Below are 27040 nucleotides of genomic sequence, written 5' to 3'. Positions count from 1 at the left end.
AGGGAAACTACCAGCAACGATTCCACTAATTTTATGAAACAGAAACAGCAAAAGTTGTAATTCATTTTGGTTTGTTGTCAACAACGGTGGTAATTTCATAAAAATTACTTAAGGCCAAAATTAAAAACATCTCTTATTTGTTATCGTACTTTATGTTACAATTTTTGTCCATATGCCATTTTTTCGTCTGATTTTAAGGCCTTTCTTGTTTTTTGGTTTAGAGTTTCATCCCGAAAAAGAGTTTTATTCTTGTTGCAAGATATTTTCAGCTCAAAGGTCAATTATCACTAATGAGCCGTTTTACACCCTGTTTTGAGCGATCGGGTTTCATCTATTCAGCTGACGAACTAGCCGTCAAACAGATGCAGAGATGCTCTTCTACTTTGTGGTGAGTTGACGTCGATCCACACTCTCGAACACCAATGCCAACATATTTACTTTTATTTATTGCTTATTAATTTGTCCAAAAAAGCTTAAGTTGAATAAACGCCTTCCACTGGCAGAATACATTTAAAACTTTGTGTACAGGCGACGAACTAGATAGAAGGGTGAAAATATTTTTGCACGTGGTTCCGATAACAAATCTATCAGGCCTGGGCGAAACGCTATCCAACAGCCGAAGTGATCACTTGCGCAGCGTCGGGGTCACTACTGCGGACGGTGAGCTGCATGGTGACGCCATCTTTCAGGACGAGCTTGGCGCGCGCCAGTACGTCGTGACCGCCCCGATACACGCCGGCAAGGTAGAGGGTGTGGGCCGATTTGCCCTCGGGGACTTTGTCGGATCGTTCGCACGCCTGCATTCCTAGGTACTTCGATATATCCTTGACCGCGTCTGGAAGGACAAGAGATGGAAAAGAAAGTATTTAGTTTCATATATAAGAAAAAACTACTATATTACGTTTGTATTACGTTAGAACAAGATCTAGGCTTTAAGTTTGTAGATTCAAAATGTGGGTCCAACCGTATACCTTGCAATGTGTTGACGGTGGATAAAGCGTATGTGTCTTCCAGTTGGTTTTCGTCACCGACTTCATCCCACGCCGCCCCGAAGTTCGCCTTCATCACCTTCTGCACGTGATCTGCTACAGTGATGTCCACGTCTTCGAGCTGAGAGGGGACAAAATGGTTTATAATGGTTTCCACATGTAGTTGCATTGTTAATATAAGCAGACGTTTTGCCATGCGAAGGCAAGATCGCCCCACTGCGCAGGCCTTTTATATTTGGCGATTTCAGCTCTCGTATTTTTATCATAAGTTTCTGGCATCGCAGCCAAGGTATTGCAGCCATACTTAGCTGCGATGCCAGAGAACCTTGTCAAATATAAAAATATATTTTAGGAGGGGCACATCTATAGTGCCGCTGAATTTCTGCGTGGAAATATGCACATTGTACACTGTGGCTGCCATTACACAATTTGCCCAAGACAATTAGCACCACACACTACATGAAAATAACAATAAATTCGCGATATTACAGACACACGTGTTCAAGTTATCTCGTGTGCTCACCACATATTCATCTTTGTATCCCTCGTCGTCCGTCTCCCCCGTATTCGGATCGCAATCTTTTACAATAAACTTCATCACACACGACAGGGTGGTCGTTACGTCGGTCGGGTCATCGTCGGGAATTGAAACATTCGCGTATGTCACGCCTGCGGTAGGAAACCAACTATTATGATGAAACTACAGACCCGAAAATATGCCGGTTTATAAACATGGTTTTGTCTGTGATCTCGACGGTGACATCGAAACGTTCAAGGTAAAGCTCGTGATACCCCATGGGAGAAACTGCGATTGGATGGGGCTCTTGTAAAATTTATGTTGATTTGATTTTCATGCTGCAGAACATGTTACTTGTTCAAAGGGTTCCTATAGCACCACATTTTTGCCACAGTATTTATCACAAACTTTAAATTACATCATGACAAAGTCGACCAAACGGTACTTGAAATTCAATCGACTACTCGAGTACATACTTAGTTTTCAAAAAAAAATCCTCAATATTACATGGAAAAGTCATCAGAAAAGCAAAATGTGCTCGGAAGTGTTCATCCACGACTTGCCCGACAACAGATGGCAAAAAATTACAACATCTTCAAACCACCTGCATTACCCACCTGGTTGGTTGTATACCAGCGACGGACAGGGAACGTAGGCTTTGACTTCGAACGAGTCGCCCTGCTCGACTTGCACCGTAACGTCATCCAGTATTTGGTCGTTGAGCGTGTTGGTGCAGTCAAATTGCAGCACGATATTGCGTTGGAATGTGTGTTTGGTGCAGCGCACCATGTACTCGGTTTCCGGTTCTGTGAGTTCGACCGGGTCTGACGACTTGAAAAGTGGACCAAGGACCGAGAATTCCGGTATACGTGACAGTTGTTCTGGGGATGTTGGAAGTGGGTTTGGTAAAAATAATTTACAGGTGCTTTTGTAGGAATTATATTCGCTCCTGCACTTGATAGTAAAGTTTACGAGAATCATTTTGAAGGATAAATTATTCCGTCTTGCAGGCCTAATGGTAATTAAATTTTTTGATGACTGGGTGGTTTGACATGAAACTCTTCCAAATAGCAAATTTTTAGACTCATCTTCATTAAAGCTTTCCTTCCCAATCAGGGCATACTGTCAAGGCTTAAAGCATAGTTTTCACTGACACAGAACAGTTGGGATATTTTGGTTCCAGTGCACAGTGATATTTCAATGTTAGCTTTTAAAACCCATTGGCTTGCTTGACTTACAGAGTGAATTTAAAGGTCTGACAAAGGATGCTATATATTCAATGCACTAAGTACATCGTTATCATATGAAAAAACCTTTACCTGCATAAATTTCTTGCCTTGTGGCCACCGGTTTTTCTGTAGGTTTGCTTGAGAATGCTGGAGATAAAAGGGTTATTAGTACAGCTCCTGTTGCAACTCAGAATCACAAAGAGAAATTTACCCATATCTGGCTTTGGTTCGTTGCTTGGCAAAGAGACAAGAGGGACCGATTTCATGTTGAACGGTTCCTCACTGCCTTCTTTCAAATACTGTTGGAGACACCTTTCCAGTGCTGGCACAGACACCATGAGACCTGAGAAATTAATATTTGAAAGATGTTAGCATCATCTGGAGCTGGTTAAGAAGATGAGGTTTAAATCACAGAATGCGTATTATGTACTGCATAGTTTTCAACAACGCAATTCACTGCCAAGAATATTTTGATACTAGTTCACAATGCGATAACATCTCATCCATGAATGTATGGAAAATATATTTCTGAATATCAAATATCACTACTTTGTTTTTTAAGGTTTCATCATGTAACAAAAGCTTTGAAATATTAACGCAAAACACATTGTGTCACAAAGTGCACCAAAAATAATACAAAAGTTTACCATTCAAAATGTATGCAGAAATGAGTGGTTTTTCCTTCTGGTTGAGTGTGTGGTAATAAAATGTAGCCCTGTCTCTTACTTCATCGTCCTCATCCATCATAGACCTCGATAGCAGGGATAAGATGCTGGGAAGAAGTTCTTCACATTGTGCCCCAAAACGTGCAAGTGCAGAAACAGCAGCTGATAAGAAGCATGCATGATTAAAACCTTGTTTCCAAAGTTACTAAACAATTATTTACAAAGTTATAATCTATCGACTTTCTTATAATACAAATATATTTTACTAAACAGCATCAGTGTCTGTAAAAACAATGCAAAAGGAATATCATAAACCTAGAAAAGGTTTTGAGATAGTGAATATATTAAAGTAAACAAACACGTTACTGGATTTTTTTGTTTCTGACGTTCAGACATCAATAGGTTTGACCAGATTAAGGCAGCATGCAAAACACAATTTACAAACATATATACCGATAATGGACATATATAATAGGTTGGCACAGTCAACTTATAACAACATGTGACGTACCTGCCCTCACTGCCTCATTTTCAAGTATGACACGATTGTAAATAAATCGGATGTACTTGGATGGGTTTGCTGTCTTTGGACCCTCTCGGCCGAGAAGATGAATGATCTTAGTAGCGAGCACTGTATGCTCACAATCCTAACAAGGCAAATTATGTTAAAGATTCCATTGTCTTATTTTGTGTAATTTTTTTCACAATCAAAATCAGTAACTTACAAGCTTGTTGCTTAAGTGGAAAAAAACAGTAAATACATTCCATTATTGTTTTCTTAACAGCAGTAGGCTCTACTCATGTATGTTCCTTTTTTTGGAAAGGTGACATTAGTGCAACTGAGACTTGATGTTTTACTTGCACCCAGTTTAGATTATTAGTTTGATACACTTTTATTTTTTTGCATTATTGCATAAATTTTTTGCAAAACTATGTCGAACTTCATTATTTGAAGTTTAATATTTTTGCCAGGAGTTTTAGATATTAATCCTTTGAAAATACTGGTGGCCGACTTTTTACAATTTACAAAGTTGGTGTGTATGTACAAATAATCCAAACAAACTTACTTCAATAAATTCACATAGATGAGCAAGTCCACTCTCCTTAGACTCTGGAGATTCTTCCAGAATTGCAATTATACATTCAACAATTGCCTTCTTATACTCAAAGCCACCCTTAAACAAAAGTGAGTATTTAATACAATTTCTTATTGAACAAGAGTAAAACATTACTATCAATTACTAAGAAAGTAATTCAATTTATACAATTTCTTCAATTTTCCGTGTCCGTCTCTTGTGTATGCCTATAATGCTTGCTGGTGCACTGCTTTTGTAAGAGACTGACTACAGTATCCGTAATTTGCATTTTATTTGTCACGCCATTTGCTGCACCTGACGAAGCGAGATCAAGCTCGCTAATAAAGTAGTTTACTATAGTCAGTCTCTTACAGCAGTGCACCAGCAAGCATTATGATCAATTTATATAGATCGCTCTCTTTTTATCTAAATGTGCATTGAAATGTAGTAAAACATAGTTTACCTCATCCCTGAGCATGGACGACAAGTAGTTCATCATAACAGCATGTTTCCTTGGGTACTTTTGACAGAGAGCAGATATAGCCTTTACCACAACCACCTTGAATTCATCGGAGATTTCCGACATGAATGATGTGATTTGTTTCATCAAACGATCCACACTGCTCTCACTACCAGTCTAAAAACATAGAAATCTTACAATAGCTCTTATGCGAATGCAGAAATGCAGTATATATGCTCTTGCATGACAAAGTGGAATCACCCTACTTCGATTCCAGTCAACTTTGTGATCTCTTTTATGTGATTATACACATAAGCAGCATTTAAAAATCTACATATTTTACCAAATAAAACTAACTTAAAACAACAAATTTTAATTTGTTCCCAGTACAAGAGTTGAAATACACAGATAATTTGAAAAATCTGGCACAACTAGCTGGCCACCCAATATCAAATACCGTCAAACAGTATCAGCCTCCCCCTCCCCCCCCCAAATAAAAAACACAAAAGATGGTGTACCTTGAGTAGAGTTGTAATGGCCAGTGTTGCAATGCTCCTATTCACATCCGTGATCAGATTTTCCAAATCCAAGTTGCAAGCTGTCACAGCTGATGGGTGTTTCATTGCAACCTAAGTATTCAAACAAATTTGTTGGGTGAAGATGATCAATGTGGAAAAAATTTCTCCATTTATACACAGGTTTCTTATAAAATGGCCTACTATATACCGCAAAGAATGGCAAAATCATAACGCTAAGCTAAGCAGCAAAATTACCAATATTTTTGCGCTTAAATAAATAAACAAGTAAACTAAAGAGAAACTAGAAAAAGCAGGACTAACACAACATAGTAAATTTTTTCTGGCACAAACTTGTATTAGATGTGATTAACGTAAAAACAAAACTAAGTAAACAAAAAGTATTGCCAATAGCCATACACTGATACACTACATTATTTCTAAGAAACTACAGCAGTTTAAATTGGTGCCTAAGCAATAAAACTGACATGCAGTTAACTAAAACACATGCTTTATGCTTTAAAACCTATTGACTGGTAAAGAGAGACACATGTCGAAAAGGCTAGTGATCTATACCTTGTTAAGTGTTCTTACACCAGCATATCTAAATGATGGCTTTGGTGAACTGAGAAAGAGTTGAAGGACTGCAGAAACAAAACAGCAAAAATAGATGTTAGGTGAACGAAAGGCTCGGAAAAGTGAAAGAAAAATGTACACAGGATAAAGGAAACTCAGGGCAGCATATTAGTATGTTCTCATCAGTAACATACAGGCTCATGCTTTCTAAAAATGATTGGCAGCGAAGCACTTTTGTTCTTCAGTGCATTTGTAAATACCTTGCTCAATGTCTTTACACCAGCATAACGCATAGAGGGTTTAGGTGAAGATATGAATTGCTGCAAAACTAAATTTACACAAGCTTACAATATAATACAAGAAATACTGCTTGAACAATGGACTTATTATTGGCAATAAAAAAGCCTTGGCAATGAGGCCACACAAACTTACTTAACATAAGCGATATAAAATGCTATAATCATTTAAAACTTTTTCTTTTAAATGATAAATTTTTATAGCAACCAAAGCCTCTTTTCCTGTAAATGTTGCATGTTAATAATAAAAGACGTTTTCAACATATATTATAAAACGCGATGGAAGCTTTTTGCAATAACTACCAATTTAAACCCACTACCTGAAACAGCTGGGGCAAGCTCTCGGGCGGTGCAGTTTTGCATGTTAACAATCGCAGAAGCTGCCTCATAAATGACCAACTCATGCTTATTGCGCAAACAGCTTTCAATAAAGTCAAAAAGAGGGCTGTCATGTCTGAAAAGACAAGATGAATAAACGTTGTATTAATTAGCAATTTGCTCTACAAACACAAGCCTTAACAAGAGTAACATTATATTTTTTGGTGGTAATTATAATACACCTAGTCTAGTTACGATTTTCAAAAGTACTACATTAGCCTTTTGTAATGATTTAGTAACATGAAAAACAGGACATTTTTACCCAGCATCCTCTTCCTCTAGAAGTCTGCTTGCAATTCTTATAAGCATGCAGTAAGCAAACGGCGATTTCAGTCCAGATTTCATAAACTTTCTAACCATCTTTGCTGTTCCCAAGCGATCCTTCTTGCGCAGGTGGTACAGTAGACCAAGGGCATGATACTAAAAAGCACCAGAGTTTAGGAAGGGAATGCTCAAGTGTAAAGGTGGCAAAAAAACACTACTTACTTGCACCATAACATTGTCACTGGAGCATGATTCTTGCACCTCGTTAACCCATCGTTTCACAAAGTCATTGGTGTGTTTGGTCAAGTGTAAGGCAGAAACAAGGGCAGCACTGGCAACAGAGTGTGCCTAAAAATTGTCACAACACTTGTATAAAGAATAAAGAGTTTTGGATATCACAATTACATTGAACTGATCAGGACTATAAACCCTTAAGATTACATCCATACTTCAAGCTTGACTAACCTTATCAACAATGGCTTGTTTCATGTAGCGCTCAATGCCTTGCAAAGTGCTGGAGTCAGTAATTGCACATAGAGCTCTTACAGCTGCAGCGCGGAAGATGTCTTCCTTTCCATTCATGTCTTTGGTCAAACTGAAAATAAGTTTTGTTGTAAAGATGTTTTAATCCACAACATGTATGAAAGCTAGCTTTTAGATACCTTTGAGTGACAATAAAGGCATTTTCAGTCATCTTTGACATTTCCTTGATAGTAAGATAACACATTCTCCTCATAATCACCTGAAAAAATGTACATACAAAACATTACACAACAATTTTGCTTTTAAAAAATAATGCAATTTGATCACATGATGTAATGAACAGGATGTCACACGTTTTTGCAATTTCATCAGAAATACTGATACATTCTACATAGGCAAATAGTTGGCTTGTACGTGCAATCAACATTTGCTGAAAAAGTCCTAGCTCTCAAAGTTAAACTTTCCAATCTGGTAAACATGCACCAAATTTGAATTTCTCTTTTTCAATATATATATATATATATATTACTTTAGGCTTACATCACTCGACTGAAAAAGCTTAGTCATGGCAAAGAAGGTCTCTGTTGCCTCATTGGTTGTTATTATTTCACCCTGGTTGATCAGGTAAATAATTTTCGTCAAGATTTCGCAGCATTTTCTTGGGTTGATTGGAGTTTGTTGAAATATTCTGGCCTCCTGCAGGACTGTTGTCCTCTCAATGCAAGCAAACGGGTTTCCACTACCTGTAATGACCAGTAAATTGTACATGTTCTGATAATAAAAAAAGTTGAATTTGGTGTTGAACTAACAAAATTCTGACAGGAAATTGGCAGTACAGCATCTTTAAAAACAAAGCTTCATATTTCTTACCAGCCTCCTCGTCTTTATCTTTTCGTATACCAGGCATGATTGCCCTTATTTTTGGCATAAGCAACAAACAAAATACAATCACAAAGTTCTTGTATGGGAATTGGTACACTACAGAGTCTACAGACGTGGAGGAAAATGAACAGCAAGAAAAATAACAAATATCCGTAGCACTTTAGTAAAATTTTACAAATCAAATTTATTTGTAGTTAGTGAAAGGCGTGGCAAAATAATTCCTTCCCTTTAAGGATTTATAAATAGTTTTTCAATATATTTATTTAAAATTTAACTCACAGTAGTCTCACAATTATTCGAAAGTAAATAAACTCTGAACTGCTGGATTAGTACTTTATAACACGTCATTCTGCGCAAATTGCGGTGACTGGATGAGCGATTGATGGAAACCAGAAAAATTGTCACATATTCTTAGAAATATTCAAGTGCAGCGATCTTTACTCAACTAAGCATGTCAATAGCATCAATAACTACAGCTTACCTATTTCGCGTTCGTCGAGTACGTAAACTCCTTTGCTCTTGGCCAGTTCGGCGTAGCTCATTGTTCTTGGTGTACTGCTGGTTATAGGTTCGCGAAAAACATCAACCGGATCTTCTAGTTTTGCCTTCTTGTTCGACCAGTAGGAACTAATATCAGTAAGATTGGCGACCGGTGGAAGCCAGTTAGACTGTGTCATATTTTAAAGTAAATATGAACTTTGTGCACGCAAACAACACTGTGTTTGCTTGAAATGCGAGAATGCTGCGTTGCGCAGACAATATCCCTGGTTGGCACAGACTAAAACAACAGAAAATAGTCAAGCACCATTTTCTACACATGTAGCTGATATGAAGATGGAACCCATACACCTGTGATAACTGGTCTGCACTGTTGTATTTGTGGCATACCAAAAAACACACAGAAGGCACAATAAAGCTTATAGTTGATACACAGTGTTCACAAAACGAGTAGCTAGCATTTAAAATAAAGTTTGTAAACGCAAAGGATATATAAGCAATAGAGCGCTACACCTTAAACGCCGCGGGAACGTAACTTGAGTTTTTCCTGTGCAAAACCGAAATAAGGGTTGTGTCACGTGCATCAGGCTGCAGAAAAGCGGGGGCACTTTCTCTCAATGAGGGCCGTCTTCTCGAATCCCCAAGGTCACCTCCGGTAGCCAGTGATCGGGAAGACAACTTTACGCTGCTGGTTCTGCGTCTTGCTGATGTCATTCGAGTCCCTTGGGGCGAGAACTTTGTGTCGTCATCGTCGCTTGAAGATTTGTCGTCTGCTGTGTCGAGTTTGCCGAGTGAGCGCATCAGTTGCTGGTGCTGACTGGGGAATCGGCGCTTTAACAGATCTTCTTCCAGTTTGGTGGGACTGGGTGTGCGCGTTTTAGAAAAGTGCGGCGGGTCCGATTTGACAAGAACGTACCTGCGAGAGTGGATCAATCCCAGTTACAAACGGCCAGTATGTTACTATAAGTCACGCAGGCTAACGCATGAGTTATTTTTACAGCGGAAACAGAAGTAGTTTTTCCGGCCAAATAAAGTTCGATTCACAAACGGTAAAACAAATAACTGCACACTACACTTTATGCGTAAGCCTTTCAAATGTTAACTTTGGTGATGCTGCTTTTTTAAATCAATATCAAAAAAATACGTAGAAGCAATAATGGTGGGATATAGGTTTAAAGAGTGGTGGTATTGTTTACAGCTTCTAAAAAAGTGAAATATATTTTACAGGGATTTCTTCTTGGAGGTACTTAAACCAAATAACATACACAGGATTTCAACCGTCGCCAATATATCCTGCGGTAAGATTCTCGCCATGCTCTAACCATATTTTTCCTATTTTACAGACGTCACAATACAACAAACCTCGTTTTTCCCGGAATCGAGGTGCTTGACCTCGGTCGATCCACCAAAAACTTCTGTCCCGATTTTACTGCGGCCGATCCCTGTCGGTGATTGGTTACATTTATGGGCGTGGCCGGTGGAACTGGAGTGGGCGTGGGTGTCATCAACGCGGTCGAGTCGACGGTGCTTGGTCGGGTAAACGGTTCGTTGCCACCATTTTCACCATCTTCTGACGTTCGACGAAACGTAAACCTGACGGCAAGGGACATTAGAAATATATGTGAGAATTGCCTCCGATAATTAGAATATTCCACATACAAATGTACAAATATAGGTGAAGGATACCAATGTGATAACGCGCATTGGGAAAACCACATAAAAGTGTAGGATTAGATTTCGCCATATTTTAGGAATTTTGTTACAAGGGAGGATATCGTGTGGAAACTACACGTAGTACTCAAACAAGAAAGTTTCTAAGACTAATACCACGTTGTTACCAATTGCCAACTCGACGCATTCACAACTGGTTTACAAAAAACACCCTAACCTATATTTCCTCGTGACATCAGCCTTGTCGCTATGTGGCGTAACTGTATCCTGTCTCGACGTAGCTCGAAGAAGGGTCTCCGATACACTAGGTGGCGCTGCTGCCGGGGTCTCCACAGTGGTCCTGTTGGTCAAAAGCACCGACACAGGGCCGTCCGGCTTGGGTACGATGCGTTCCTTGTTCGCAGGTCTGTCTGTGTCGCCCGTAATAAGAGGTGAGTTCATAACATACTCTCCAGCACCGGCGTGAACCTCGTGCCATGCGAAAATGTTGTTGTACATCAGTTCCTAGGACAGACAAGTGTTAGGATCAAAACCTTGGTATCGACGCGGTTACAGTGGTGATAATAGAAAGACTGCATACTGTAATTCGATGTATAATTGTAACAGGATTTTTTCAAACCATCACAGTTTTAAACGACAAAGATGTTACGCAAGGCAGAAGCAAAATTCGCCCATGCCAAACGATCACTTTTTTTTCACATAAGAAAACCATACATTGTGGCTTACCGGTCTGTGCGTGAGAATCTTGTACTTCCGTTCTCGCTCGAGCATCGTGCGTTTAGATGCCGCCGCGAGGTGTCGCTGCTCCCTCTGCATCTTCATCAAGTGGTATCTCTCCAGCATACGTTCCTTTTAAGAAATTGTCTACATTTAAACTGCAGCCTGTTTATGCCACATCAGCATGATAACGGGATGCCTCCGCAGTAAATTCTGTATATAATACTGTATCTTCCTGATGGTTGTTCGTTTTGTCAGCAGACTTACCTGCCAGGATTCGTCAAAGCGAAGTCCGTCCTTCTTGTAAATGGCGTGCAAGTCGAAATCCAAGACGTCCGAGATTTTACTTCTGTCCGGGTCATAATCGTCGTCGTGGTAACCGTGCAGTGACTCTTCTGCGCTCCTACAGGGACAAAATATGAAAAATAAAAATATGAATTAGGTCGCAAAGACGCATACTCGCACTGTGTTTACAAACAACTGCCTTTACGCGCGTTAATACTATACCGTTACTTCAACATGACATATTTCGTGAAATATACCCACTACAAGCTCAGAAAGTCACGTGATCAGGCCGACGGAGGGGGCGGCACTTTATACAAGTACATTAAATCCACCGCATATTTCCACTTACTTTGCACCGGTGTGGGTTAACGGTCGCATTTTTTCCGATCTATCCGATCTGTCGCCACGAGAGCTGCAACAATAATAAGATTTTAATTGATGTTAAAGCTTGTTGGATTGGTGACGTCATACTTCATCATTGTGGTCTGCGGTCGCGACGTTCGCAAAAACCTCTGAAGAAATTCTTTTGTCGCTTCGGCGTCAGTAGCACGACTTTTTTCCTTGTTCGCGTCGTCAGTTGCGTTTTCCAGTGACCCGCTGTATTTAAATAAAGCATAAACATGTAACTTGACAAAACTTACCTTTTTTTAATAATTAGTTACTCTCACTAAATTGCACAACAGGCAATAAAACACTAAAATCCAACAAGAAATTGAAACTATTCAAAATAATGACCAATATGTTTCGACTTACAGTTCTTGGTCAGGTAATTTTTCTCCTTCAGCGTTTTCATCCAACGCCACTACAACCTTATTTTCTTCGGCCTCTTTAAATAAGTCAGGACGCTTGTATCTCATTTGAACTTGAGTGACCCCACCCCCCGTTCCCGCCAAAACCGCGTCGCTCTGTGGCCAAAAACAAACAAGTTCTTTGTTGGAGCTGGGATAAGATCTGGATTGTTGGAACAACTCCACACACACAAAGTCTCAAGGGCCCGAATCGCTTGGCTTATGTTGAAAACCACGAACTCACAAAAGGCGTATACGCTATATGTTGCGGTTAGTTTGGAACAACACTTTTTTATTGTTAACTCCCAAAATTCTACACCGCGCTAGTATTGTAATTCGTATGTAGTTGAAAAATAGGTTTTAAGCATTTTTTTGTCAATATGTTTACACGACATTATTGAACTTACCAATGTTCCTAACACACCTTCGGCTTTAAGCTTATTTACACCACTTGGTATTTTGAATCCTGCACAGACAAAAGACATCTTGAATTTACAACCAAATTTAAAAAATAACCTATTTTTTAATATGAAGACGAGTTTATTAAGTGTACAAACCTGTCGACGCAGTTGAACTGCTGGTCTTGCCTTTACTAGATCTGGCTGGTGCCTTTTCTTGAATGGCCGACCCGGATTTGCTGCCTTGAGTTTTTCTCTTGTATTTAGCTGCGCTACCTGCAACACACCCAGGGTTAAGTTTTAATCTTTATTCTTCAACCCCTATGGCCAATTAGTAAGTTGGCCTCACTTTAAAGTTTTGTTAAACCCCAGTCAAGCACGCGCAATTTTCTTCATCACAACGCGGTTTACGCGTCTGTATTTCACCTCTGACGCTACGTGTACAAAAGCAATGGCTTGTAATCTTGTTTATGCATAAATAGCTACCAAGCGCTTACTCGCGAAACTTTGTAAACGTTACAATCGCCCTTAAATGCCCGCGAGTCGCGATCGAATTACGTAAGCTACCTAAAGCTGTCCAAACAAAACGCAGCATTCATTGCCAACAACGCCGATCCCTCCCTGCAAGACATGCCTCGCATACGAGACGCAAACGACGGACAACAACATATCGTGTATGACTGAGCGCACAATGGCATACGACCGATACAATGACTTTTCTCAAGTTTCAATCGTCGGCTTGTTGAGGACGTCCCACGACAGAAAGTGACAGTGTAAACAACATCACTCGCATTGTTGAAGGACATGAATGATGGTGCTTGCCCGTCGAGGGGCCTGTATCGTTTTAGAGGGGGAAAATGGATCGGTGCGAAAATATTGTGTATTCTCTCCCCCCCCCGTTTAGCAACAGTACATCGCAGAATGAATTGACTGCAACGAATTCCACAACCCATTGTTTAGCGCCCGCACAATTTGCACACTTTTGAGATTGAACTTAGGGTTTCGCTGCTTTAATTAATTTGTGCAGAGAAGTGAAAGTTCGAAATTTTTTGGATGCTCGGTGCTCCGCAGTTGAAACAAATTTGACCGATATTTATGGACAATAACCGCGTGTGGACCATGAAATGTGATTGTTTAGGTCATTTCTCTGTCCGCTAACCTGATTACACCTCACAAAACACTTTCCTGACTCTCTGAAGATGACTTTCAGAAAAAAATTTAAACAAATATAAAAAAAAAACACAACCGATTCTCATTTGGAAACACATAACTCTTACCTTGTCCCTTGTTCCGGGCATGTCTCGCAGACTTGATTGCGCTCACCAAAGTCCGCTGATCCTTGACATGCGCCTGTCTAGCCGGTATTGCGGCACTTTTGCCAAAAGGCATTTCCTTACCCTGGAGACAAAATTCTCCATAAATGAAACGGAAAACACAAACCATGTGCCCATATGTTGATTTTTTGGAATGAAAATTGGTTTCATAAATTTGTTAATTTTGTAAACATGTTACCCAGGGTCGAGAGTTCAAACCTCACCGGGATTTCGAATCTAGCCCGAATTGTGAGGAAAAGGAAAATATCGTGTGTGGAAAATCTTTGCTGGTGCGATTTTATTTTATTCACCTTTAGCCCCAACAATCGATACATAATATCTGGGCCTTCGTGGTGGGTCGATTGTGTCTTGCCACATACCTACTGTCAGTTGTGGATTATTTAAAACGTTTTTTTTTGGCATTAGAGTCGTATGTAGCTTCAAAGAAACATTTAGCGTAGATGGTCACGTAAAACCCATTTCTATCCTTACCCTTAATTCGGGCAAACAGGCCGGAATGTCCATTCTTGTAACGCCTTGTGCCAGCAGATGAACGTCAACGCCGTTGAACGATTTGTAAAAGCATGGCAGGGGAACTGTGCGATACGACTGCCCCGCATTCATACTAAATCTCTTTGCTTTCAGTACGCTATATAGAGTGCAAAATCATACACAAACTGCAATACACTACCATGATTCTTCTGCTGTTTTTGAGCTATTGTAAGGTGCAATTAGTAAGCCCCAGGCAAGCAACCAAGGCCTAACAGCGCTCACTTGAGAAATCAGTGCAGATTTTTTGAGCTACACATTGATTGGGCGTTCGAGGGCCCTTCGTGGAGCGCCTGGTGGTTCCACTCAAAAGGCACAAGACAATGGGGCTGATCACGAGCCAGTGAAATGCCATGGCGAAAGAGAGTGGAGGCAAAATATTTTGATTGGAGCCCCCGCGTGACGGTTTTTGTGCGATCGGCAAAAACCGAAGCTCCCGACAGAGCAACATGGCGGTCCACAATCAAAATACGTCCATTGTTTGCTTTTTTTGACGCGATTGGAACGCGAACACGTTTTTTAATCAGTGTGAATGCACGGGGATCGGAAATGAAATTTTTTGTCTTGTGCATTTGGCCGCATCTTTTTCATTGTGTAGATTTCCCGACATTTTTTATTTTATATGTATGTGACATAACACACGAAAACAACAAGAATGAAACCGAGAGAAAAATAATCATAACATCAAAAAATATTGCCAGTTTTTGCAAATTATAATGAAAGTTTTGCTTTGTTGAATTGACATTTATACAAAAAAGGTTTTTGAAGAAACGCCATTTTAGACCGGAATTTGAAATTAGACCAAATCATCGAACAAACGAGTTCACAACTTGTCATTCACATGTATGTTTGCATTTACTGCATTTCCAAACTAATTGGCTGAATGTTCCTTTTGTTCAATCAGCTTCACCAAAGCTGATAAACGTAAGCTTGGAATTTGATTCTGTTTCACTTGATGTCAAAGCCAAGCCAAATATTGACAGATACATCTACGCGTCTTCCTAATCAATGCCTTATCAACGTTTGCCGTATTCTCTTTGAATACCTCTCGTAATATTAGGAAACAAAGAATATCCTAAGTACCTTCTGTTTATCATGTATCCATATACCAACGGTGCGTGCTGTGTCCCGAACAGCACATTTACGTTTCTGGGAAGTCTCGTTAGTACAAGAGTGGCATATGACAACGCTTTTACTGGGCATACATTTAAGCCTGTATTGAATTAATAGTTGTAAAGTGTGCATAAAAGCAAAGGATAAAATTATTGGCAACTATTTATATTTCATATTAAAATCGTATCACGTTTCATTTTCCAGAGTTATTTTTTACAAGTGAGTAAGTATTATAGCAGAGAACATACGTGGTTCGTCCTTGCATGCGTTTACTGCAGTCAGTTTTAAACTACAATATACTGCAACGCATGGGAACAAGCGGAGTAAGTTAGCAGTGCAGAGGGAGCCCAGTCGTATTAAACGAAGTTAAACTCCTTAACAAAGTGATTGCGGAGTTTAGGAAAGAATATGGGAGAATGTTCGTATGTGTTCATTGCAAACGACGGAAAAAACGTCTCCGTGTTCACTTGGTTTATGTATTTTTACGACTACCCATCCGACCAACGCACAAGCGAGGCTGCGCTGGAGAGTGCGGTGCTGTATATTGTGTTTTGCCTCGCCATGATCATAAACATCACCATATTGTTGGTCACCGCATGCGATCAGACCCTTCGCAGATTCACCACTCACTATTACATAGGTAAGGACTAAAAGATAAATATAAAAGTATAGCCATGTTTTCGCAAGGGTGCTGGTCACCTAGGTGTTGGTGCTTTTGGTCCTCTTTTATTTACATTGATCAAATTTTGTTGGAAGTCGGACTCTTTGGGTCGAGTTCGGGCCCGAATTCACATTCGGTCTGACATATTTGCGTCATATTTATGCATTCTTTACTGTATTACGCAGCATGTGGTGACGTCATTCGCGTCACTTCTTATACGCAGACCGAACCTTTGAATTTACCATTTGTCGCATTTTTGTTGTAATAATACTTCCGGGTCTAATTCAAGGATTAAAATAAATTCGGATGCTGGCCACGATTACGAATCTGATGTATAACATGCATCTTCTCACTGTGCAAAAACATTCGTCTTTCAACCCTTGGAAAGACTTTGCCGACTTATAAAGCTATATCGCCATTATATCCTAGGCAGAGGGTTCAAATCCCACTAGAAGTGTGATTGTATGTATCTCGCTCCGGTATGTCAGACCGCGATTCCACTCAGATTTAGCAGTCGTTTCATGCTAAAATCCCTACACCGAACGTCACCGAGCACCGAATTTAAGAAGGTTTGTTTGTTTGTTTGTTTCAGCGGCGATGTGCATGGTGTACATCGTGTTCAACGTCATTTCTCCCCTCGTGGCGTCCAGCAGAAACTCAAGGTCATGGAACAGAGGTCGGACTTGGTGCAAACTCTCCATGTACCTTGTGGCGATTGCTGGTACCACTGCATTGTGGGTCCTCTCCTTCATCAGCATTGATCGGTACGGTTTTGTTTGTTTTAAATCAAAGCTGTTTGTGTGTCGCCGATGGTAATACGCACTGTTTCGACCTATCAAGATGCCTTAATGCTTCTACAAAGAAGTTCTTTGTGTTTTAAACTCAAAATTCCGTATTAGTAGAATCAACTCTTCAGTAATCCATACCGTTAAAAAAAGTTTTTGCTGTGAAAAATTAAGTGTATTATTTAAAGAAAGGTGCAAACAGTTGTTTCAAGATAATTTTCCCATTTCTTTAAACAGATACAACCACGTGGCAAACTTTGTAAAGAGACGCTCAAGAAATGATCCAAAAAAGAAGATTTACAGAACTATTGGAGCAATCTTGGCTGTGGCTGCAATAGGCAGTGTGCTTCTTTTACCACTGTATACCTTGTTTGATGTCTATGAGGTGTCACTAAACAAATGCCACGGAACTGATCTCACCATTCTTCTCACCAATGACTCTGCAGTAAGTCATTTTTGTCAAATTACAAAAAGAAATGTTGATTAAAATAAAAACCTGTCTTTTTCAAAATATATTCAAAAAAATTACAACTTGTATATATTATGAAAAAATTAAATTTGCATTGATTAAATAAAGTTATAAAATTTCCTCCAATATCAAAAAACAATTGCAATAGTTAAAAAGGTGCCAACTCAACTCATATATTTGACATTCTTTGAAAATATGATTTTAATAGCTGACACCAAACTAAACTAAGTAAATTTTTTTTAAACTTAGACGAAGGTTTGTACCATATTCTGGACCAGGAGCAGTTATTTGTATGGATGGTTCACCCTTCTTCTACTGTTGATTTACATTTTACCACTTTGTTTAATCTGCTACAAGTATCACAAAATTTACATGATCGTCAGAACAGTGAGAGCCAACAGAATGCGGAGGGAAGTGTCACATTTAACAGGTAAATAACAGGGCTTACAAATTAGAGAGTCTATCAGATGGCAGAACAGAAACTTCCAAATGTTGACATTGCAGGGAGAAGATTCGAAAAAGTTGAAATGAAAGTGATTAAAAACTCCATCAGTCTTGTTGTGTTGTACGTTCTCATGTGGACACCAATTTTTGTGACATCATCAATCATTGTGATTGTTGATGTAAGTTTTTTCTTTTTCAGGAAGCGTGTAAATATTCCTGTGTGTTTTATATATAAATGAAAAATGTACATAAGCCATGTTAAAAACCCAGTTAAGTAAATATACAAAAACATTACAGGTCGTTGGTGGAAACTTTGGCAAGTTTTGAATTTTTTTTGCACATTTTAGGTCGAATGTAAAATATTTTTGTGTATGATTGCTTTCCATGAAACTCTGAGCAAAAAATTTAATTTTTTTGCAGTGTGTCATCACCTCAAAAACATTTTTCTGGGTGTTTGTGATGACAGTCAGCAATGGTGTCATCAGTCCTTTATTTTATGCGGTCATGAACCAGAGATTCAACTTCGCATTTAAGAGACAGATAACTCGAATAACTTCCAAGTTTCAATGCTGCACACCAAACAAACGAGTTTCACCAGGATCTGCGTGGCCAATGCACATAAATGTCATACAGTCAACACCTCCAGCCACCCCGGAGGTGTTTCGGAACCCAAGTTCGAAAACCCTTCCAGACAATAATACAGAATGCAATTCCAGTCAGGATTCATGATGTCTCTGTATTTTTGCCCTGCAAATACTTCTCACTTGTTTGTATTTACAGAATTTGTGACCATTTGCTCCCACTACATATTTTGTGTAATTGTATTCATTTTTTATTACTTTTCACACTTTTTGTACATGTATTGTGTTCTTAAAAATGTGCAGTTATTCAAACCTAGAAATTGTGTCAAATGTAAATAGCTTTTAATAAAAAAAATGTTCCTATTTCAAATAATATTCATCTTAAATGTTCTTGTTAAGATCCTTTGAGTCATAAATTTTAAAATTTATATGAACATGTGAAAATTTATAAAATAAAGTATTATACCCATTTGCTACAATTTTTGTCATGCATATTGATAAAAATAAATATTCAGAATTATCATATATATGTGCAAAAGTTAGAAAGGTGTTCTTGCCTTAATGTCAAGTTTCATAAAGGAAGGTTGGTTGATCACTGAATCCACTTCTGACCCTTCTACAGTAGACAAATCTACTGCAGTGCTGCTTTTTCTCCTTAATTTTATGCTTGATGAAGAGTCTTTCCTTTGTTTCTTAGGGCGAGCCTTAAAAAATGGATTGTGTTAAATAAATGGATATGTAGCAGAATTGTAAAAATAAAATACAAATTTGTTTGTCAACCAGTTTTCCTTTATTCCTGCTACCAATTTTCAAGAACCAAAACAGTTTACAACTTGCTAAGACTTTAATGAAAAAAGTTTAGCCTAGAATAATTGATGCTTAAAATTGAGATTGAGAAAAGACATTATTATAATTAGTAATTTTCTCATAGTGAATTATTCAGAAAATGTTTCTCAAAGGGTTTGTATCTGTAGTCTTAACTGTGTTCAAAAACAAGGAAAATGGGAAAAAGCTGTTTCTGTTATTAGTTAGAAAGTGCATTCCAACAACATACAAACCTGTGCAGATCCCTGTCTAGCCTTTCTTGGTGACGAAGGTGCGGATTTGAACTTGTTCGCCGCTATTACAGCAGAAACAGCAACTTTCATCAAAGCACGAGCATCTATCCGTGCATTTGCAAATCTACCACAAGCAATACTTGCTTTAATAAAGAAACACAAACAACATTTGTTTTGTTTTGGAACATAACTGACGGTTTTGTAAATCTTCAATACAAAATGATTGTAGTGCAACAATCAAAACAACAGTATCATGAAATTCTCCACTATTGCATTGGTTATTTTGTTTGTATCAAAAATTTGTTTTGTGAAAATTTCGCACATGCAAAACCTGTACTATGCAGTAAGCTTAATTACACCAAATGAACTTTGTTGTATAGTTTTTTATTTTTTCTGCAAATTCACTCAATTTGCTTAAAAGTAGACAGTATGTAAAATCAGTTGCTAGTAGTGACTGCATTTTTATAACTTAGTAAGCATTAGAGTCAACAAATCTAGTTAAACCTAGATGACGGTCTTTCATCTTCCACCACCTCCGACTGATCAACGTCTATTTCTGGCACTGGTGGCTTCATCAGGTTCACAGCTTTATTGACATTTTTTGCCAGAAGCATCTGTTGTGCAACATCTATGGTCACCTCCGATTCCTGTTCAAGTAGGTGAAATGTAGCGTAAGTTGAATACACAACATTTTCAAGGGTTTTACTCTGATAATAGGATCGTAAACATCATCCATGTAGTCTTCTAATTCAATTTCTATTTCACTTTCAGAAGACACTGAGGGCGTTGGGCCTGGAGAAATTCCGAAGTGTGGGAAAGATATGTCTAAAAACAAAATTACTATCCCTATGATCCAGCTACAAGTTGATTTAAAAAAATACCTTGAAAATCGGAAATGTCATACACAGACTGGAAGCGACTAACTTGCGGATACGAATCAAGGAATGTGAGGCAATCATAGGAGGAAGCTGGTGAGATGCAGATGTCACTTGGTGCATGAAGAGAATCTTCGCTGTCACTTGTATCGCTTTCCTGCAAAAAAATACACATTAAGTTATAATTATTATCTTTTTAAACTTCGCTGTGTGTCGACCAAACGGCAGAAAGCCACTCAAAAATACCTTGCGCAAAACTAAAACTGGTGAAAGTATTAATAAAAAGATAACAAATGTTGATAATATGTTCTCATTACTTACAAACATGTCAATGCAGAACACCTACTTCTTTTTGGGACATGGGTTTTCCATCGAAAATCATTTGATCTGAGTCTTCAACATTGATAAAGCTGTAAGGCACAAGATACTTTTGCATGGTCAAAGGCTCCTCTTCTCCATCAGCAAGTGTCTCATATTTTATAGAAGGGTCTTCGTATATATCTGATTCTGCTCAAATTAAAATGACCAACAGTAGTATGAATATACTGCTATTTTTGCTGCCAGGCATACTAATTAATCAAAATCGTTCTTCTGGCACTTAAGTTTCTGAAGTTATTTATTCGAAACCGACGTTTCATCTGCCATTCGACGCAACTTCCTCAGGGTTGTGTCAACATATTGCATCAAGCGCATAAACACACAAAAAAAAAAAAAAAAAACGCAATGCGTCGGTTTCGAATAAATAACTTCAGAAACTTAAGTGCCAGAAGAACGATTTTGATTAAGTAGTATGAATATTCAATAAATAATTTTCACCAATTTTACGTAACTACAAACTTATCTTAAACACAATCACCAGTAATTAGAACTCGTGCAAAACTATAATTTGCATGCAGGCCTTAGATAACAGTTGGAAAAGCAAAAGCACAGCAAGCAGGTACAAATGAACACATGCAAGAACAAACAAAACTGAAAAACATGGATGCATGACTTTTTCAAGTTGTAAGTGTTGTGCAACATACAAGGTACTAACTAAATATATGCATGCATTCAATATAAACTAATAAAACTACTATATTTCTAAAGTAAAAGCCTTTAATCTTGGCAGGATGTGGCATACCACAATCAAGATACTCCAAGGTTTCAGATGAAAGGCATGCTTGTAACTGTGGTGCGACATGATGGTGGTGTATCAAAAAAATGTGATTTTTCCAACCAATCAGCAGATCACCGAATGAGTTAATGAACGTGCAACTTGACAGGGTGTCGTCGAGCACAATTTCGTTGAGTAGAATTTTGTCAAATTTCCAAATTTTGATCATGCCATCAGAACTGATTAAGCAAAGTTGTGATACTGATGAGAAATTTATATTTCACTACATTGATTTTCATTTGATGCATCCAATGATAAAGTAACTGGTTTTCAATAAATTGATATCATATGCAATCTACAGGGCATGTGATTTTGCAGCTCATGCAACTTGGTGAACAAAGCATACAAAAATGGTAAAACCTGCAGGAACAAAATATGTCCTGTCCGGGACAGGCTTTTACATCCGTGACAGGGGCTCTATGATCTTCAGACCAATCATCTTTTTCCTTCTCATAAATGCCTCTAATTTCGTCTTTCACAGAAGCTCGCCTTTCTAAAGTTTATATTATTGCTAAGTCAAACTGAGAGATGACAAATTGGACACCATATGTATCACATGTTAAACTATAACTTAACTAGCTACAAGCAAAGTAAAAACTATGCATTTTTGTTAAACATTGATACATTGTACTCATATATTGATTGGTACTCAGTATAGGGTACCCAACAGATCAACGTTGACCGGACAGGTACCACAAAGTGGAATCTAGTGTGCCTGCTAGTGTAAAAGCTAGCACAGTGCCACTGCAACAGCTGCACTGATGAGACCTCACAGGTCGAAACAGTGTGTGTACACACCCTGTCTGCAGCTTACCAATATTATTATGGCTTTTTTTGCACATATATTGCATTGATACATTGTTTGTGTATATTTGTTACATGGTTTGTGCATATTAGTTGCAAGAATGCAGCTGAATATAAAAGAGACTTTTTAATTTACCCGAAAGTTTTTCAACCTTGACACTCCCATTTCTGTATCCACTACAAAAATAGTCGCCAACCATGACGTATGATGTGTAGTCAGGATGTATGGTAAACTTGGAAAATTCCTGTAGATCAGGAAATTTCCAAACCTGGAAAAGAATAAAAGAAAGTCAGATATCTAAAAACAACAGAAAAATCAGTATCAACAACATATGGATACAAATTTGTCACAATATCAACTAGTCACACATGGAGGGTAATCAAGGTAATAAAATAATATTATCATTTTAGAAAATGAAGATTAAGACCCACCAACATGTTTTCCAAACCTTCACCTAAAGAAACACAACAATTTTTTTTGTATGATTACTTGAATGATGTGTTGAAAATGGTAACATAGAGTGAGGAGCCTTTGATGTTGGAAGTCCACACAAATGTCCTCTACAGGTCCGTTGCTGATTTGCATTTCAAAGTACTTCAATCCCCTTTGCTTCTGGTCAACAAACAGAACTCTGCCATCTTTCAGTCCAATAGCCAAAAGATGTCTGAAATAAAATAAAGTATTTTTTTAATTATTAATGTTAACAATTACAGAAAACATGGTGACCTTATTTCAAATTACTCAGAAACATGTTGCTATAACAAACACAGAGGTAAATTTGTCATTTGTAAAAGAAATAGCAATGGATAGAATAACGAAACATAAAACATTTTACTGAACTTAACCTGGCTAAAACTTTTTCAAAGAAATGCTGAAGAGAATACCAGGTTTAAGCAAACGGTGGACTTGGTTGATAATAAATAAAAAAAAAACCATTAATACCTTGAGCGGGCAGAACACATTCCATTTTCACCATGAAATGTGAATCCACTGGAAGAGTACACACACTGTAGTGAGCTACATTCACTGGTGACCCCATGGCTGCAGTCTTCAATTGAAGGTCGGTTCATGACATGTTTATGCAACTTTGGCATCAGGGCTTCAGTTTTCTTTCGTGCTGTGCTTTCTTCATCATGTTTCATTTGCAATGTTGTGGTGGATTTCTGCATCTTTGCAATGTCCCACTCCGCTAGTCTGTGTTTTAAACAAAAATTCTGAGTGAAAAGATGGAAATATGTGTGCAAAGTAACCAGTCAGGAATGTGTGTTCATTCAACATATAAAATGTAAGGTGGATGCAAACCACTACATTAATAATTTAACCTGAATAAATGACACACAGGAAACTGGCGTTCATGTAGATGATATTAAGCAGGTGTTGTTTTAAAATTAGATTATATGATTAAAAAATACACATGAACAGTGGACGGTAAAGACCTATTGGAATACATTGTTGAATAAAGTTATCAAGCAATACATATCATTTCATGTATGTTAATATACACATTTAAAAATAATGAACAACTTCTAAAATAACACACCTGCAAGCTGGATCTGTCTTTCCAGTGTACACCCATATTTTCCATGGGTTGGTGAGTACAAAAAACAGGCTGTTGTGGCGACTGTATGTGATGCTCAGTACTGATTCATCCAAGGATACAGTTGGTGGAGGAAGCACAGTGCACAACACTGCACTATCAGCCAGGGATTGTCTGAATAGTCGAAAACCACCTAAAAATAAAAAATGTTGGAAGACATAAAGAGAAAATTTTCCTAAAATTTAGACTTAATTATTTAAAAATGATTGGGAAGATTGTGCAATGACAATCAATTTTATACCATCATCTCCAACAGCCAAAATCCTGTCTGTCTTCTCTGCATCTTGAACTGCACAAAGTTTCGTGATATTGCATTGGGTGTGACCCCAAAACTCAGCAAATGAGTTAAACTTGAAAACAGATAACTGTAATAGAAAAAAAATGGAAGATCAGTTGGAGTCCTCAAATCTAAAGCCAACAATATATCGAGAATATCAAAAAACATGGAGCCGACCAGCCAATGATATGAATTTTGTGAGCTTGGCCGTCCATGGTCATCACTGATAAGACGATATACGTCGAAACAGTGGCCATCTGTATGCAGCTCACAACATATCAAGATTTGCTTTGATCAATATTATAAACACAATTGAGAGCTGGATGTGACCAAGTTAATGGTGTAAAATGTTTGTAGCTGACAATAGGAATGTGAATACATGTGTTAGATATATATCTATTTATCCCACTCAGCTGAAATTGTATTAAATAGTACACAAGCAAATCTTACTTGTCGGACTGTGGCACACCACACACTGCCATCTGGTGTTATGTCCATCCAGTCAACTCCATCAACAAAGACATTGTAACTGTAAACCATCTCCAACATTGTGAGCGACCATACTTTAACTGTGCCATCAAGCGATGATGTCATGACAAAGCCACTTAGGTGAGGGTGAACAACAATGCTGTATGTAGGATAATGTTACATCAACAAGTTTCACATCGAATTAGGTAAAATTAGACAAGATAGCTGATCTGCCCATAATAACCCTTTACCATGCTTACATCATTGGCTTTAAATAATTGTTAATTCAAATTTGGTTCAAGATAAATAATTCAAGATCGTAGATAAAAGGACAAACTATTTATGAATAGAGTTTGAAGAGTAAAAATACTTATAATAAAATACTATATTTTAATATAAAAAACATAATATACAGCAATTTGCAATGTCCAAGATACATATTTCCAAGGTTATTTTCAGTAACATGCCTTGTAATAGGTCTTGAGTGGCCACGAAATGTACAAATGTGTCCTCCCAAGCTGCTCCACACTTTTATCTCAGCATCCAAGCCACCAGTGACCAACATTCGACCTTTCAGCCAAAAGCTTACACTTGTCAATGCTGCACCATGAGCACTGGAATGCAGAAACCAAATTTCTGTGGTCCTCAGTTAATTAGACATTATCAAGCTTACTTTTTCAGCCGCCAGAGAAGTTTTAGGTTTCTTGCATCATATACGAAAAGCCCTGTGTTACAACAGAAAAATAACTGCTGGGTTTCTTCAACAAGATGCACTTTGGTGCACCATGAACCCTCTGCCAGTTCATGGTGAGATTGAAGCACCAGGCTGTGTAACAACAAAGGAAATATTTAGGAAAAGTATGTGTCACTTTTTTACATGCTACTGCTGCAAGCCAACATAAATTTACATGTGATTTTCATGTCTAAAAACACTTTGCGACAAAAACATTTGATAAGCGATCGTTTTTTTATATTTTCAAGTCTGCCAGCATGAAAGAAAATAATACACACCTGTAATTTGCCATTGGTCTAATTTCATTAAAAGGTGCTTTAGTCATTTGTTGGTACTTCCACACTGTAGTTCCAGCTATGCCAATTGTTATCAGTTCATTTTGTCTGGAGTTAAACACAAGGTGTTGGATTGCCCTCATATTCTGGTTTTCTACTTTGCATGTCGATTGAAACTTCTTGTTGTAGACCTTCAGGACAGATGCAAAGCACGATTCAGTGATAGAAAAACTAAAGTGCAAATCTTTGTTAAACACAATATTATTTATGACATGAGCAAATCCAAATAACAGCAAAATGTTACGATAAGTAAGTTTGTTTAATAGGCATGAAAAGAGTATTCAAACACTTTTACAAGTACTCAAGTTGTTAGTTGGAAGTACATATTAAAAAAATCTTAAATATACCTGTAATGTAAAATCTTGACATATTGCAAAGTAAACATTGTACTTTTCGCAAAAGATAAAACAGCGCAGCATCCGATTGTGATACTTCGGAAAGGTGAGTTCACAAGTAGTTCTGGGTGATTGAGAACTTGGAGACCAAGAAAATATTTCCCTTCCATCGACGACTATGTACCTAAATATTTGAGTAAAACAACAAAAAAACCAGTGAGGTGAATGTTTTCAAAAATTATTTAAGATGATTTTAAGTCTCTGATCGTATAATTATTAACCCAAACCTTGAACATCCACACCTTGAAAACTATTCAGCATGGAAATGTTTTTCCATACATTTCAACCCTTACGGAAATGATGTGACAAAAGCAAGTAGTCGGAAATAACGAGATTGTTTGGGGACAACAATTTCAAGAAAAAAACAAAAAAGCATTCATTTTTGCATTCGATAAATACCAAGTAGTAAAAAAATGAAGTACCTTTTTACCAACGTGTTGTACGTTACACTTAAAATGTCCGTACTCTTTGGGCCTTGACAAAATGCATTAACTGTCTGAAAGCCAAAGACCATAGCGTCGCTACTGTATTCTTCTGTAGCCATTTTGCATGAAAATCAGTCTAGTTGTTTATTTCTGATTCCATTTTGATAAATCAGTGTCACGCAACACCTGCTAGCTTCAGTGGACAACCTTAGCAGTTGGAATTATTGTTGTTTCGTTGGTTTCTATATACGCGCCTAAGGATACGGTCTCGCTTGATCGCTCGTGCGTAACCTGTGATTGAATGTTTTTTGGAGCGG

General features: G+C 38.0%; 3 protein-coding genes across 4 annotated transcripts; 1 reads left to right on the top strand and 2 right to left on the bottom strand.

The window, feature by feature from the left end:
• Positions 1–430: 430 nt before the first annotated feature.
• On the bottom strand, positions 431–8438 carry LOC145911298 (coatomer subunit gamma-2-like). 2 transcript variants are annotated; one of them, XM_082998600.1, is made up of 19 exons: positions 8319–8438; positions 7989–8191; positions 7628–7707; positions 7431–7560; positions 7188–7313; positions 6964–7121; positions 6644–6777; positions 6288–6355; positions 5455–5565; positions 4940–5113; positions 4468–4575; positions 3912–4047; positions 3383–3562; positions 2947–3078; positions 2826–2882; positions 2124–2387; positions 1513–1658; positions 972–1110; positions 431–835 (listed from the first exon to the last, which is right to left on the bottom strand). In XM_082998600.1, exons 1-19 carry the CDS (start codon positions 8374–8376, stop codon positions 606–608), a joined length of 2634 nt encoding a protein of 877 aa, XP_082854726.1. In that variant the 5' UTR covers positions 8377–8438; the 3' UTR covers positions 431–605. The 2 variants fall into 2 exon arrangements, with proteins under 2 accessions (XP_082854726.1, XP_082854717.1); XM_082998591.1 differs by lacking the exon at positions 6288–6355 and adding an exon at positions 6028–6095.
• Positions 8439–9206: 768 nt separating this feature from the next.
• Positions 9207–26908, bottom strand: LOC145894363 (uncharacterized). The gene is made up of 30 exons (XM_082982928.1): positions 26721–26908; positions 26251–26422; positions 25847–26034; positions 25509–25661; positions 25303–25449; positions 24818–24995; positions 24332–24455; positions 24034–24223; positions 23436–23687; positions 22983–23157; positions 22629–22761; positions 22049–22181; positions 21656–21867; positions 20882–21042; positions 20542–20692; positions 20367–20485; positions 20165–20307; positions 19661–19784; positions 19160–19306; positions 13965–14085; positions 12847–12963; positions 12697–12755; positions 12255–12406; positions 11973–12098; positions 11851–11913; positions 11484–11619; positions 11226–11348; positions 10717–11003; positions 10191–10421; positions 9207–9744 (listed from the first exon to the last, which is right to left on the bottom strand). The coding sequence occupies exons 1-30, from the start codon at positions 26840–26842 to the stop codon at positions 9336–9338; spliced, it is 4848 nt and encodes a 1615-aa protein (XP_082839054.1). The 5' UTR covers positions 26843–26908; the 3' UTR covers positions 9207–9335.
• On the top strand, positions 15979–18750 carry LOC145913402 (free fatty acid receptor 4-like). The gene is made up of 6 exons (XM_083001052.1): positions 15979–16302; positions 16916–17087; positions 17346–17553; positions 17827–18007; positions 18082–18200; positions 18442–18750. The coding sequence occupies exons 1-6, from the start codon at positions 16071–16073 to the stop codon at positions 18748–18750; spliced, it is 1221 nt and encodes a 406-aa protein (XP_082857178.1). The 5' UTR covers positions 15979–16070.
• Positions 26909–27040: the final 132 nt, after the last annotated feature.

This window comes from Ascidia mentula, chromosome 1, assembly GCF_947561715.1.
Source record: "Ascidia mentula chromosome 1, kaAscMent1.1, whole genome shotgun sequence".
Lineage (NCBI taxonomy): Eukaryota > Metazoa > Chordata > Ascidiacea > Phlebobranchia > Ascidiidae > Ascidia > Ascidia mentula.
The sequence above is the reverse complement of the archived record's forward strand: the minus strand, read 5'-3'. Positions and strand labels throughout refer to the sequence as shown.

Bases quoted from the DNA above. Each gene is read 5' to 3' on its own strand.
- LOC145911298 (XM_082998600.1), bottom strand. From the start codon at position 8,376: ATGCCAAAAATAAGGGCAATCATGCCTGGTATACGAAAAGATAAAGAC. The intron at 7,708-7,988 runs GTAAGCCTAAAG...ACATTTTTTCAG, and splicing joins AGCTTTTTCAGTCGAGTGAT to GTGATTATGAGGAGAATGTG. The intron at 5,114-5,454 runs GTACACCATCTT...CTATGTTTTTAG, and splicing joins CCATTACAACTCTACTCAAG to ACTGGTAGTGAGAGCAGTGT.
- LOC145913402 (XM_083001052.1), top strand. From the start codon at position 16,071: ATGGGAGAATGTTCGTATGTGTTCATTGCAAACGACGGAAAAAACGTC. The intron at 16,303-16,915 runs GTAAGGACTAAA...TGTTTGTTTCAG, and splicing joins CACCACTCACTATTACATAG to CGGCGATGTGCATGGTGTAC. The intron at 18,008-18,081 runs GTAAATAACAGG...TTGACATTGCAG, and splicing joins GGAAGTGTCACATTTAACAG to GGAGAAGATTCGAAAAAGTT.
- LOC145894363 (XM_082982928.1), bottom strand. From the start codon at position 26,842: ATGGCTACAGAAGAATACAGTAGCGACGCTATGGTCTTTGGCTTTCAG. The intron at 24,224-24,331 runs GTATAAAATTGA...TTTTATTTTTAG, and splicing joins TTTGGCTGTTGGAGATGATG to GTGGTTTTCGACTATTCAGA. The intron at 20,693-20,881 runs GTAGGTGTTCTG...ATTTTTTTGCAG, and splicing joins AACCCATGTCCCAAAAAGAA to GAAAGCGATACAAGTGACAG.